The sequence below is a fragment of the Mustela erminea genome, chromosome 2 (genome assembly GCF_009829155.1).
Source record: "Mustela erminea isolate mMusErm1 chromosome 2, mMusErm1.Pri, whole genome shotgun sequence".
NCBI lineage: Eukaryota > Metazoa > Chordata > Mammalia > Carnivora > Mustelidae > Mustela > Mustela erminea.
In genome coordinates this window covers 102,291,547-102,306,665 of record NC_045615.1, presented here as the reverse complement: position 1 = coordinate 102,306,665, position 15,119 = coordinate 102,291,547, and the positions used below count along the sequence as shown (strand labels likewise).

At 47.5% G+C, this 15,119-nt stretch overlaps 1 protein-coding gene across 4 annotated transcripts in view; it reads right to left on the bottom strand.

Moving 5' to 3' along the window:
- EVC2 (EvC ciliary complex subunit 2) overlaps positions 1–15,119 on the bottom strand; it is a 118,109-nt gene that overhangs the window by 86,527 nt on the left and 16,463 nt on the right. For all 4 annotated transcript variants that reach the window (XM_032333808.1, XM_032333809.1, XM_032333807.1 and 1 more), the window contains exons 7-8: positions 13,502–13,555; positions 329–463 (exon numbers count right to left, since the gene is read on the bottom strand). In XM_032333808.1, coding sequence (XP_032189699.1) covers positions 329–463; positions 13,502–13,555 — 189 coding nt within the window. The remainder of the gene's footprint in view (positions 1–328; positions 464–13,501; positions 13,556–15,119) is intronic.

Sequence of the window (15,119 nt, the reverse complement as noted above, 5' to 3'; positions counted from 1 at the left end):
GGACCTGAATTAGCGTGGCATGAATGCAGAGTTGGCAACACCGACAGTGCTCAGGGATTCAGTCAGACTGCAGGGGCGCTCAACCCTGGCCACCTTCTGGAATCCTCCAGGGAGCTTTAAAAATGACTAATGATAAGGGCACACCCTGGGGCCATCCAGTCAGACTCTCTGCGGGTTAAGCCTGGAGATGAGCATGTGTCTGTCATTTCCCCAGGGATTGGGACATTCATCCAAGGCTGAGACCCACTGAATTGGAGGACAAATGTCAGCCTCACGTCTGCTGTCAACCCAACTACATTCCAAGATCACAACGCACATGGAGACTCACCCCATGTCTGGTGAGCAGGCTTCCCTTCAAACACTGATATCGAGCCGTGAAGAAAAGTGTGACCCAGGTCAGCACAAAGGAGACAATGGAGGCTGCGAAGAATCCTGCCGTATGAAGGCCATGGTTTGGGACGACCTAGGGGATGAGAGAGGGAGAGGGGTACTTGTCCGTAGTCAGGCTTCACATCTTTCAGTCAGGTCCTAAGGAAGAGTTACAGCAGAAGCAGCAGAGAGACTGGCCTGGCTTTGGACCCGGCTCATCCCACTGGCTGAGACTGTCTCGCCCTCATACCATCGCTGGACTTCTCGGAGTCTGTTTCCCTATAGCGTGGCTTCCACGCAGCGTGTCTGGAGCACCGAGCAGGACAATCACTGCCCAGGAGCCCAGCATGGTGGACCATCCACCCCGAGCTTGGCAGACCGCAGGCACCCCAGAACACTACGTTCTGGAATCCATCTGTAACAAACTCAATGTGCACTAGGGACCCGTGAGCTGTTTCGAGTCAGGGTCAGAATCTGTAGTGTTCTTTCCTTCTCCCCACACCATGTGCTCCCCCTTCCCAAGAGCACTGCAGAGGCAACCCGCGGCCCATGCTGGCCTCAGGTCCATGCTGGAGGAGGCACGAGGCAGGGGAGCCTCCCACAGTCAGAGGCGGTTGGCTGCCAAGCGACCCGTCAGCTTGCCTTAACACGCCCAGCCCTCTCTCACGCCTCAGAGGCACCCCTGGGTTCCGGCCCACGAGAGCCTGGGACAAACGTGCATCCCTGACAGGCTGGGAGCAGCGGGCATCGGACAGCTGTGAGAAGCTGACTGAGTCCTAGAGGTTGCGCCTTCAGCCCCTCCCTCCGCCACCTCCTCCGGTTCGAGACCACAGGAGCTGCTGGCATCTGACAAGCACTCCGTATGGGTCAGATGCAGGACTGAGCTCACACTGACACATGCATCCGAACCAGGAGGACTTGTGGAAACATGCGTCCCTGTGTCCCACTCTGAACTTCTGATTCACTAGACCTGGGCATAGGGCCTCATCGGGAGTGGCTTTTCCTAGTTCTGAGCTGCTGAGCTGTTTGTTTGAGGAACACACAGAATGGCTAGGTTAAGGGTTTCACAAGATTTTTTTTTTTTTAAGATTTTTCTTTTTTTTTGACAGAGAGAAATTACAAGTACACTGAGAGGCAGGCAGAGAGAGAGAGAAGGAAGCAGGCTCCCTGCTCAGCCGAGAGCCCGATGCGGGACTCAATCCCAGGACCCTGAGATCATGACCTGAGCTGAAGGCAGCGGCTTAACCCACTGAGCCACCCAGGCGCCCCGGGTTTCACAAGATTTAACATCTTGAATTCTCCCAAAGACACTTGGATCCAAACAAGGAGCTCTAGATTTTTAATCCTACAGATTTGGATGGAAATGCCACCTCTGTCATAAAAGCTGTGATACCCTGGGTGAGCGACTTGACCTCCAGCAACCTCACTTCTCTCATCTGTAAAATGGGGATAAAAATACCTCCTAGAGGGGCGCCTGCGTAGCTCAGTGGGTTAAGCCTCTGCCTTCGGCTCAGGTCATGGCCTCAAGTCCTGCAGCAGGCTCTCTGCTCAGCAGGGAAACTGCCTCCCCTCCCCCCCGCCACCTCTGCCTGCCTCTCTGCCTACTTGTGATCTCTGTCTGTCAAATAAATAAATAAATAAAATCTTTAAAAAAACATACCTCCTAGAATCAGGATTAAACAGAATAGTGATAAAGAGATTAGTGCAAAGCTTGGCTCATTTATTAATCAACAATTATTTACTGAGTATTTGCTGTCTGCCGAGCTGGTGGTGAGTGAGTCTTGCTGCTCATGAGTCGGGGTTCTTCCTCCCTTGGTGTGATGATACTGGGTGTGTGGTTACTGACTGGGTCTGACCCAGGTCCACCTCCTGTTCACAGGTAAGGGGGACTGCAAACAGCAGAGTGGGTGAAGCTTGGGCTCAGGACCCAGACCCTCTGGGTGCGGCACCATCTCTGCCCTATTGGTTATACAGTATTGGTCAGATGAGTTCATCTCTCTTTGCCTCTGCTCCTTCCCTTGTAAACTGAGACAGTAGCCCTCCAAAGGTCGTACGGAGGATTAAACAAGAATATGAATGAAGTTGAATGAAGTCACTAAAAGAGCATCTGTCTTTTAATACTTGCTCACTAAACACCAGTGATTCTTGCCATGTCTTCCTTTATGGGCCATGTAAACAAAGGCAACTCCTTTGGGACAGTAATGGAGAAGCTATATGGTGGCGATGAGTCATTTTACCAGAAGGTGGCCTCAAAAGCAGACCTGGACTGAGAGCCTCACATTTTGATGACACTTTTCATCCCTTCCATGTGCCCAAGATGATTTTCCATTTATTTGTGTTTTCTTTAGTTTCCCCCAGCAGGGTTTTGTAGTTTTCAGTGTACAAGACTTTCACCTCCTGATTAAGTTTATTCCTAATTATTTTATTCTCTTTGATGCGAAGCATAATGGCCAGCCATTTAGCCTGACAAGGGACGCTCAGACAGGCAATGCTTGCTCCAGAGTTCCCTGCCAGGTGCGGCTTTGTCAGCTCAGATCACAACTCGCACAGTCTTCTCTTGCCCAATCCTGCTTCCTCCTTCTTCCCTTCATGGGTGATCACTGGTTGTGTTGGGGGAGGGGCAAACCACCCCAAGTTGGATGATTCACCAGGAGGACCCAGAGGTTGGCCCAAAGTCATTCTCACTGCTCTGAGTTATTACAGGGAGAAGACACAGAGCAAAATCAGGACAGGGAAAAGGCACAGAGGATTAAATCCTGAAGAAAGCAGAAGCAAGCTTCCAGAGTCCTCGCCCAAGGCCATCACACAAGACTTGTTTAGTTCCTCCAGCAACGGGTATAACAACACAGCAAAGCTCATGAGAGACTCAGTGCCCAAGGCTTTGATCCAGGACTGGTCCGTTAGGCACCCTCTCCCTAGCAGGTACCAGTTCCAAACTCCCAGAATGAAAGCAGGCCTGAAGAATAAAATGTATTGTTTATAACACATTTATATACATTTACTTGTATTTATTTATATTTGTAATATGATAGCTTCAACACAGTGAGCCACTCTTAACAGTTTGGGGAATCATGGCAACTATTCTGAATTCCAAGTTCTCACACATTTGCCAAGGGCTAATCTTGCAAGCAGGCCATCTCAGGCCAGATATATTAACTCTTTTCTGCACACTAGTAAATATATTATACCCCAAACTCTGTCTCAGCATCTGCTTCCGGAGAAGCCAGTCTGTGACTAGTTTAATTAGGAATGGCTATAGATTATGAGAAAATTAAATGTATTACTTAGGGGCTAGAAGACAACAAAAGCAGGCCTGGTTCCTGTGAGAACAATGCAGGCTATAGTCCAGCTTAAATTTGTCTCACAGACCAACAAGGACTACCTGACCTTCAAGACAGTCAAAGCCAAGTAAAGTCAGAAACAGGAGCTTCGGTCCATATATTGGAACCTGAATCAAAGAGCAATGGCACATATGACTTTTTTTGGCTATTGATTAATCAACCTTGGTTCAAAGATGCTTTTATCAAATACAGTTAGGGAAACAGTTCTGTTTCCATATTTGAATATCCTCCTGATTCTAAATATTACATTTTAATTAACACCAAATGACATGCAATTTCTCCACTTGTGCTGGAAATAGCCCTCTGTGCCCTGATAGGTATAGCTACCAGATAAGAAAAAAACAAACAAACAAACAACACATTGTGTAAATATGAATAACCGCATAGAGGTTACATTAAAATATTGATGGAAAGGAAACAAAAAGATCTGTGTCCAAAAAAAACAAAGGGGATATTGATGAGCAATTTGTTTTTAGGATTCCTTTTTCACAGAAGGTAAGTGCTTCTTTTTTTCCAGCTTTACCAAGAATAATGGGGAGATACAGGGAATTAATGGCATCTCATCACCCAAAACACGCTAGTCCCTAGGCCATTGCTCTTTGATTCAGGTTCCAATATATGGACGGAAGCTCCTGTTTCTGACTTTACTTGGCTTTGATTGTCTTGAAGATCAGGTAGGTCTTGTTGGTCTGTGAGACAGATTTAACCTGGACTAGGTGCATGTGATGGGTTTAATTGTGTCTTCCAAAAAGATACGCTGAAGTCTTAACCCACAATACCTATAAATGTGGCCATATTTGGAAATAAGGTCTTTGCAAATGCAATCAAGTTGAGTTCATATTGGATTAGGGTAGGTCCTAAGTCGAATGAATGTTCCCTAAAAGGACAGGGAAATGTGGAGGCAGATTCACACACAGGGACACCCACGTGACCATGGAGGCAAAGATTGGAGTGATGTAGGTGCAACCAAGGAAGGATTCCCAGGAGCCATCAGAAGTTAGGAAGAGGAAAATCTCTGTCAATACCCTAATTTCAGACTTCTCACCTTCCGAACTGTGACAGAATAAGATTCTGTTATTCTAAGTTCCCCAGTTTGTGATGATTTGTTATGGAAACCCCAGAAAACTAACACAGTATGATACATGTCTTGCCTCATTTGACCTTCAGCAATCCTATGGGGTATGTACTATCCCCAGTCTATTGATAGGTAAATGTAGATGGAAAGAGATCAAAAAATCAAAGTCCGTAGTTTAAAAACCAGACCCTAGCCCTGCTGGACTCCCAAGTCCATGTTCTCCACCCATTAGATCACACTGCTTTTATCCAGGGAGTTGTGTGGCTTTCTAAAAACATTTTTAGTCCCAACCTCCCATACCTGCCTGACTGATGAGAACCAGAAACAAAGACTAGAACAGCATTACACGCAGGGAGGTAGAAAGGTAGAAACTGTACTATAAAATGTAGAAACAGATTCCTCTGTCTTCTCCTTTCCTACTTCATGAAGAAGAGCTGGTCAGCTAGGTCAGGCCACCATGCTTGTCTCCCTCTTCCCACCTCCACCTTCTCTGAATCTCCACCTGAAGTCTAGCCTTCCTCTGGCCATCCATGTGGCCAAGAGAATTTGAAGAGTAGAGGCAATGCGGCAGGTCATTGGGAACAGGACCTGTCACTGAGGCAGGAATGAATGACTGTTACCTAGGAAGAGGCCAAAGGTAGGGTAAGCTTTTCCAGATCCTGCTATCTTTCTCCCTTCTGTATTGCAATCCTTACTTTCTGATACCAAGTAATAAGTGCATGTAGGTAGAGACTGCCTGCTTGGAGCAGGTCCACTCATAACTCTTTCTTCTTTCAATCTGCATTTATCAGTATCCGTGTTGCTAAATTAAGCTAGGTCTTGCTCCCCTGATCTGCCCAAAATGCCTCTGCTATTCAAATTTCCTTCTCCATGGAAATGGCTAAAAGAGAGTAAAATCTTAAAATGTAGCTTTATGGGAAGAAGGAGGCTCCATATAATCACTACCACCATTATCATCCTTATCACCTTCACCACAATCACCACCGTCATGACTATCACCATCATCCTCACGATCACATCACCATCATCACCATCACCATCCTCATCATCACAGCTGACACATACTGAGCAGACACTAAGCACCAAAGGTGGTTCCAAGTGCTTTACACGCATTAATCCATTTAATTCTCACAATACCATAACTGGACACTGCTTTAGTCTATATTTTACAAATTAGAACACAAAAGTACTAAGACGTTAAATAAATGGCCAAAGATCACAGAGCTAGTCAATAGTGAACCTGGGTTTCACACCCAGCAGCCAGGGCTAGTAACCCTCATACCACAGCTGCCTCTCTGGGGCTTGGGCTCCAGCCTGGCCTTTTACCAGCAGCCCTGCATTGGGTCATCAGGGTCTTGGACCACTGTGGACATTGTGATTCCTATTCTGAGTAGAGAGCTCACTCTTCTAGCCTGACTGGTAAGGGCAGATTTTAAAAATCTCCCAGTGTTGGGGTGCCTGGGTGGCTCAATGGATTAAGCCTCTGCCTTCAGCTCAGGTCATGGTCTCAGGGTCCTGGGACTGAGCTCCACATCGGGCGCTCTGCTGGGCAGAGAGCCTGCTTCCCCCCTCTGTCTCTGCCTACCTCTCTGCCTACCTGTGATCTCTCTGTCAAATAAATAAATAAAATCTTTTTTTTTTTAAAGATTTTATTTATTTATTTGACAGAGAGAGATTACAAGTAGGCAGAGAGGCAGGCAGAGAGAGAGAGAGAGGAGGAAGCAGGCTCCCTGCTGAGCAGAGAGCCCGATGCGGGGCTCGATCCCAGGACCCCGAGATCATGACCCAAGCCGAAGGCAGAGGATTAACCCACTGAGCCACCCAGGCGCCCCAATAAATAAAATCTTAAAAAAAAAAAATCTCCCAGTGTCTGGCCAAAAGTTTTCACAATCCATTCTTTAAAACTACCCTTAACCATCAATATCTTTTTTTTTTTTTTTTAACCATCAATATCTTTACTGAACTTCTGTCAGAGGCCAGGCCTTCCTCCTTTTTTAGTCTTTGAAACAGTACTTTGAACTCAGAATTCTTACATCCATTTCATATGTGCAGAAACCAAGCTTTGCTGTAAGTGTGTTTGCTGAAACTCTATTTAAATGGGCTACTAGAATTGACTCAGTGTTTGGATGTAGTGAACTTTCTTGACATCTAATTCATTCAGTAAGCCCAGGGCTGCATGCTGGAAGGACAAGGGGGAAACAGATCCAGGTCCTGCTCTGTGGACCTCACAATCCTGCAGAAAAACATACAAGTAAGCAGGCTGAAGTGACACGGTGTGAATGGGGTGAGGCTGGAGAAGCCTGGAGGAGTGAGGCTGGGAGGAGGGGAAGCCCTTAACCTAGCTCAAAGGACAAAGGAAGCTTTCCATGAGGTGACCCAGGGGCGGGGGAGAATGATCGGGGAGGAGGGCAAGCCGGGCAGAGGGAGGAGCAGGAGCAGCACACACAGGTGGAGGAGATGTAGCCCAGGTCCCAAAGGACCTTCAAGGGCAGGTTAGTGATTCCAGACATCATCCTAAGGGTTTGTGGGGTGATCAATGCAGGGTTTGAAGCCAGGAAGTCACATGGTCAGATGAGTATTACAGAAAGTTAAATCTGGCTACTTCAGGACATCAGCCTGGAGGAGGACAAACTAGATATGACAGCTAAGGAAGAAAGGATGAGGACGTGAACCAAGGTCGTGGCAAGCAGTAAAACATGCTAGTAAAGACAGAGGCTCTACTTAGGATTCAGCTATCAGGTCTACCCCTACCACAGGGTGGAACCCTTCTGTAAGCTGCAATTTCCCATCTATAAACTGAGGATTAAAACAGTGCCTATGGTTCCTTGCTAAATTAAACACAGAATTACCATACAATCCAGCAATCCACTCATGGGCGTATACCGCAAAGAATGGAAAAACAGGTGTCCAAACGAAAATCTGTACCTGAATGTTCACAGGGGCACTATTCACAATAGCAGAAGCCCAGAGGTCCTACCACCTAATGAACAGATGAAGAAAATGTGGTCCACACCTACAAGGAATAGGATTCACCCATAAAAAGGTAGTACCAATAAACAGGACAATATAGACGAACCTTGAAAATACCACACTTACGAAAGAAGTTGGCCACAAAAGGCCACATTGCATTATATGAAATGGCCTGAACAGGCAAATCTGTAGAGATGGAAGGCAGATTAGTGGTTGCCAGAGGCTGGGGGTAGACAGTGGTGCTTGACTGCTTGACACTGAGTATGCTAAATGTCAATAATGGTAAATTTCACATGTGTGTACTTTACTACGTGCACAAGGTAGGACCTACTAGCTAGGGGTGCAGGACACAGAGATCAGTCAGTAAATCTGAGCTGCTATTTATTACTACTACTTTTGGCAAGCTGGAGGGAAGGGCAGAAATTAGAGGAACATTTAGGAGACACAGTCTACAGGATCCAGTGACTGAGCATGAAATGAATCTGTGGGATGCCAGAGATAGAAGCCAGAAATGTCCCTGGATGTCTCACTTGGGAGGCTGGGTGCTGGACACCCCCAGCACAGGGACAGGTGCAAAAATTTAAGCATTTGGACCCTAGAAAGCCCCAAGTTAATCATACTTTTGAGATTTCCTCCAGAAATCTTGCAGCCAAATTTCACTGATAAGCATTATAAGTAGAGATTTCAAAGAGCCTATTTACCATAAACTTCACGAACAAAAGAATAAGGAAAGAGAACTGGCTCAGTTATCCCAGCCTCCTCATCCCCAGGCCCTAACTTTCCTGCTTGTCTCTGACAAAGAATCATGTGCTATTACCATCTCTTTAATCATGTATTAGCTAAGAGCTGATTTTTTTGATGAGTTCTATCGCTGCATTTATGAAGAGCAATGCTGAACCAAAAAAAAAAAAAAGAAAGCCTTTCAAAAGGAATGCTTTCAATGCTTATAATCCAACAGCAAGTTACAAAAGCATGAGGAGGAGTTGTTTATACAGTTTGACTTCAATTAGATAATAAATAAATCCACAGAGTTGTAGAAGCAAGAAACCAACATGTCGGTAATAGTCCTCCAGTGGTGGGATTATGAGGTAATGTTATTTTATTCTTCCAGCTTTCTCTGTGGTTGTGTGATATAGAGCAGGCATTTCCTCTAAAAGTCCACAATGGACATCTATTAAATCCTACCCACCTACCCCCACAAAGACAAAAAAAAGGTTGTAGAAAAGAGAAGACCATACAGAACTTCTCTGGAAGAGATTTCAAAAGTAATTTCGTTGAAATCCTTCACTTTAAGTTTAAAGATCCAAGAAGTACAGGGGGTCCGTGGTTTGTGGACCTTTGTCACATAGCCCTTGAGGGCAAATTTTCTCTGGGCTTCCCAGCTGACAGTCCTGAAAGGGGGGGGGGGGTGGTTAGGAGTAATCACTGGTGGAGGGAATTACACTTCTTAATGGAGATTTGCTAAGGTACCTGTGTCCTAAAGAAGTGGATTTGAGAAAAAAATTGCACAGCTTGACCCTGTTCCTTAAAGCTATCTTCAGCTTCAGGACCCTGGCCAGTTCCCACAGCCTCTCCAGATCTGATTTTTTCAATGAAAAAGTCAAACTAAAGCATCTGTAAAGTCTTCCAGGGCAAAAATTCTATTCTGCTATCACAAGAATGTATTAAATGCCAACCAGGAGTTTAACTCAATGTCACAGAACGGCAAGGTTTATCAGGAGAACCAGCAGCATGGGATTCCAGCCAAGGGTGGGACCAGAACGCCTGGGGCAGAGTCAGGAACCACAGAGGTGCAGAGGTTGGTTAGGCTCCTGCAGGACGTTCTCCACAGCACAGGTAAAAATAGAACAGCAAATGCAAAACTGGAGAAGTGTGGAAAACAGAGGGACCCAACAGCACCAGGAGACAGCAGAGGCCATCAGCAGAGACTGATGGCTCCTGAATATTAACCTGAGGTAATTGGGTTGAATCCAGCAGGCAATAGGGAGTTCCTCCAGAAAAGGAAAAGCAAGCAGGTTTATGTTTTAGAAAGATGATGATGGCAAGGATATGGGGCTAAAGGAGCTTACGGCTGAACAGGCAGGAGGTTGGTGCAGTAATCCACACAAGAGGTAACACAGGGAAAGTAGACGTGATGATGTGTAATTGCACACCTCCCATCTTCTGAGCACAAGTCAGCACCACAAGATTCTGCCCACAGTTACGCGCTCCCTCCACTGTGGTCAAGGGAAAACACTGTAAAATTCTGTATTTGAGAAATTCTCATGTCGCATAGCTATCTACTGACACTTCCTTTTTGTTATTAATAGAAGCTCTTTATATATTAAAGATGTGGATCTTTTTTTATGTCTGTTACAAGTATTTTCCCTAACTTGTCACTTATCTTTCTTAATGCTGTTTTTAAATGTAAAATTTCCAACTATTTGTGTACTCAAATCCATGGTTTTCCTTCATGGCTTTCTTCATACCATGTGATACTGACCAATATTTACCTTTTAGAAATTGTTTTACCAAGATTTTAATCTGATGAGGGAATTCATCTTTATTTTTCTTCCAAAAGATCCAGCCAGTTGCCCATAAATTTATGAGTGATACATTCTTTTCCCATTGATTTGAAATACCATCTTTATTAAATGGAAATCTGTGTACGTACTCTATCCTGTCCCATTGGTCTGGCTTTTCTTGAATTGCAAACTACATTAATGTAGCTTTATAATTCTTTAACACCTCCTAGGGCAAATCTTCCCACATTCTTCTTCATTGTCACAATGTTCGCATCTAGTTTCGGAAATGTATATTTTCAGGTGAAACTCTGATTAATTTGATCAGGTATCTCCCCCCCAAATGCTACTAAAATCATTACTGCAACTGCACTGAACATGAATTTCGGGGATGTAACAGCTGGTTTAAACATCTCTCTCTGGATTAGATCCAAGATCCTTGCTCTCCGGGTCCCTGCCCTGGCACCCAGTCCTTTTGAGGGCACAAGAGGTTGTGGGGAGCTCCAGCCCAATCTAAACACCAGTGTCCAGCACGAACAGTGTGATTCCCCCCCACCCCAGACTCTTCATGCAGCAGACAGAAGGGCAAGAGGACCTTGTGATAGGAAATGGGAAGCAGTTTTCTGAGGCCTTGCTTTCCTTGGCTGACACCTGCCAGTTTCACCCTTGGGAAAGTAACAGAAAACAAAGGAGCTGATGGGGTCTCCCAGGGTTCTAAAATCCCAACCCATACAATGGATGGCTTTCCTCCATGTTTTAGCCGCATGACAGAATGTCAGGGGAGTCTCCATGCCCATGCCCTGCTCCTCCTATTCACTCTCGCACTTTTCTAGTGCAATGACGTCACCATGCGGGTGCTCAGTAGCCCCGCTAGAACACACAGTAGCTGGCAAGAGACTTGCCTCATCCATGCGTGTATCCACTGGTGCCAGGCCCCCAGGAGACCTGGGTTCACATACAACCACCAGCCCTGCTGGCTCAAACTCGACTTCAGACCTTCAGTGGAATATTCTAGAATACCCTTCCTCCATCTTGAACCATGTCCTTCCTTTCACTACAACCAAATGAATTCTTACCTCCTCCATGAAGCCTGCCACCTACCCAGCACTTTACAGTCAGTATCTGCAGCATGTACGACCTAGATTTGGGGTCACAACCTCGCAAATTCAGTCATGGCAGTTGTGTGTTCACTTTTTTCTCCCCTCATTTAAGGCCTCAGTGAGGGCACTGGGTGGGTTCTGGGTGATCTGAGTCTCCAGGCTGCCCCAGACTCCACTGTGCTCTGGAATCTTGCACTGGGCCTGACTCACACTTACAGCACCTGTATGGCCCCGTGGACATCTGGGCTTGAGACCCCAATAACTGACGTCATTCATGACTATCACAGAACACCTGCAGAGGAGTGATGTCTGCAGGTGCATATAATAATAACGATGATGATGATGATGATAATGACAGCAAAGACAGTGGCTGATGTTAACTGAGCCCTTACAAAATGCCAGGCACTGTGTCGAGTGCTTGACACACTATCATTCACTTCACAACTAGGAAACTGAGGCTCGGGGAGGCAAAGCACACACCCATAGTCACACACAATTGGTGGACAGGCAGGGATTCAAAGCGAGGCCCTTGGTCCAAGGACCTGCTGTCCCCACAACACTGCAGGGCCATCACATCTGTATACGTCATCTTCCCACTCCATGGTGACCTCCCTGAATGTGGTCCACAGGGCAGGGTCACCTGGACAAGGGGCTGTGGGGTTGAGATCCAGCCCGGTGCTCCACTGCCAAACCATGCACCTAGGGGTCTGCACCCCAGAGCGGGCACCTTACTCCTGCTGCCCTTGAAGGCAAGCTGCAGGCTGCAGGCTTCCCCAAAGACCTGGGTGTAGCTCATCTCCATCCACATGAGAGGGCCTAGGGCTTGGAGGAAGGGCTCATAAACACCAATTAAGCAAATGTCCTCTGACTTCTAATACAATCACGCAGTGACCAGACACTGCTCCACCGGGAAGCAATCACCGGCATTGATGACAATCAACAATTGAGGGATATTTACCTATCGAGTGTCACCCAGAATGTAAGGCACAGAGTGGAGTGCAAATATGACGTGGACACGCACTCCGGAGCACACAGACCAGCCAGGACGATTGCTGGCTCCTGTCTTCCTGACTCCCCCCGCCCCTTCCCCCCATAAACCCTCCCCTTGCTACAGCCAGACCTGGATTTTGTTTCCATTTCTTTAGCTCAGGGATTCAGCTCCCCAGTGTAGCCCACTGCCCAAAGACAGGGCCCCAGAGCCAAAGTGCTTGTGTTCAAATCCCGGTTCCAACCCCTATGAGAAAAGCACACATGTGGCATGCCCTGGAGAGCTATCTCCCCAGAGGCCAGTGTGCAAGGCAGGGAGCCTTGGCTGGCATCTAGAAACTCGGATTTCGGGAGGGTTCCCACCATTCCCTGATAAGAGTGGCTCACCGCACCTAACCCGTCATGCAAATAATGTAGTTTACACTGAACACACTCCTTGGGTGGTCTGTGCCACGCAGAGGATGCTGTGTGCCCAGCCCCCAAAGAAAGCCCTGGTGCTGGTCTCTGATGAGCTGTGCCGTCACATTCATTATTCAACAGCTCCGTGCATCCCGTGGGACTCCACCAGGAGAGGACTCTGGAAGCTGGTGCATGGCATCCTCCAGACTTCGCCCCGTGCACCTCTGCCCTTTGCTGATTGGACTCTGGATCCTTCTTGGTAATAAATCAGCCATGAGGATGACTATGGATGGAATCCTGTGTGTCCTCCCAGTGAATCACAGAGCTTAGGAGTGGTCCTGGGAACCCTGACATGCTAGCCAGGCAATCTTGGGCAAATTACTTGGCCAACGTGTGCCTCGGTTTCCCCATCTATGAAATGATGGTGATTTTAACAAAGAATCTATACCCCAGGATTGTGATGAAGACCACACAATTCAGTGCACGTCAAATGCTTAATGTCTGGCCCCAGCAGATGCTGAAACAATGTGAAATGTGGTTACAAGGTGAGGACACCTTGCCCAGACAGACGGGCCATCCAGGGAACGAGTCCGACAGCCTCCGACCACACTGGGGGACCCCACACTGCATGGTGGTCTGGGCTACCAAGGCCAGCAGCCACCCCTTCCCCTTGGCCGTGAGGACAGCCAGACACCAACATACCAGAGGCAGGAAAAGGCACACTGGGGGGCGTCTGGGGGCTCAAGCCGTTGCTCTTACCTTTATCTTTTCTTCAACTGTTATGGTGAAAAGGGCTTTTAGCTGGGTTCTGTTCTAGAAAAAAAAAAAAGAGAGAGAGAGAGAGAGAGAGAGAAAAGAAAACACTTTCGTCAACAGGTGTTGGAGTCTGACACAGAAGGTATGGTTGGCTGTATTTGCAACCGGCCATGTCTGGAGCCACAGGAGGCCCTTGACTATTGGGGACTGGGGCTTGTGAGGGTCTGAAAGTCCCTCCAGGTGGAAAGGTCTGTGGACCTGCAGGTGTCCTCTCCTGGACGCTTGTATGAATCCAAATACCAGTTTCCTTAACTGGCAAGAAAGCACAGGCCGTGGGCCCACTGGTAAAACACCAGGGGGTGGGGTCAGGCCGGACGGGAGCTGAGGACCCATGCCAAAGCTCAGGAAGGAAGCTGTCAGGCCAGCTATCTATCCACACGCGCAGTATCTGAGAAGACACACCAAGAGAACACACTTTGTCTCTGGGATGCAGGTGGAAGATCTCGAAACTGAGAGGCAGTACAGGGCGGTGGTCAGAGCCGGCTGCCTGGGCTCACACTTGGCCCCGTTGCTCACCAGCAGCCTGACCTCAGGCAAGGCATTGACTTCTCTGTGCCTCCGTATTCCCATCTGTAAAACGGGAATCCTATTCAACTCGGTACGGTTGCTGTGAGGATTAAATTAGCTAATCTAGAGTCTGGCAGTGTGCCGAAAGTATTCCTGGTATTGGCTGTGGTCGGTGATGGCAGTGGTGGTGCGGTCAGTGTGTATAACCCGGCCTAGAGGCTTGGGGCATGATGTCCAGTGAGCGAGGCAACCCCTGCTCATTCCATCCCGGCTGTGGTCCAGCCAAGGTGCAGCCCCAACCCGAGACCCACAGTTACCATAGCAGCACTGGGGCAGCCCAAACCCATCACGGGCCAGCAGGACACCATAGCGGAGGCTCTGAAAGGACATAAAAACACTACAAGGCCCTTGTTTAGGGGAAAAAGGAAATTTTTAAAAATATGAGTCTAAAGAAAAGACACATATGAAGCAATCACGTGTCCCCTCCCATTCCTGGATTGTGTCTGTTTGGGGATATTCACAATACTCTGTGAGTTTCAGGGCTGCGGACCCAGCAGCCTGAGGCTGCATTCAGAAGCCCACATTCGATCACATTGTTTGACTCCCTTCTCTCCCTCTGGGCCCCTCCTCCGTGTGTTTTCTGACCCCCAATGTCTAAGCAGAGAGAATCTGCAAGTATGTTATAACGCTTGACTTCATCTCTTCACAAAACATAAGTCCTCACCCCTGTGCTTCCTACAGAAATTTCAAGGCTTGAGAAACACGTTTGAGATCATGGCCTGAAGTCAGAAAACACCGGCCCAGCGAAATCCAGGGATGCGTGTGTGAGGCAGGCAGGACGTTTCATAATATAGTGCAAGAAGTGATGGCTCTGGGGCTTTCCCTCTCGACCATTCATCGTGTAGGGCCTGTTTTATCCAATCCTGTATGAATCTGGGGTACACGGGCGTGTTTGAGAAAGCAGCTTCCAGATCCAGACACGACGCACGTCTGACAGAACCACCTCTGACTAGATGATTCCTGAGCGTGAACGACAGCCGTCCCCACCCTCACC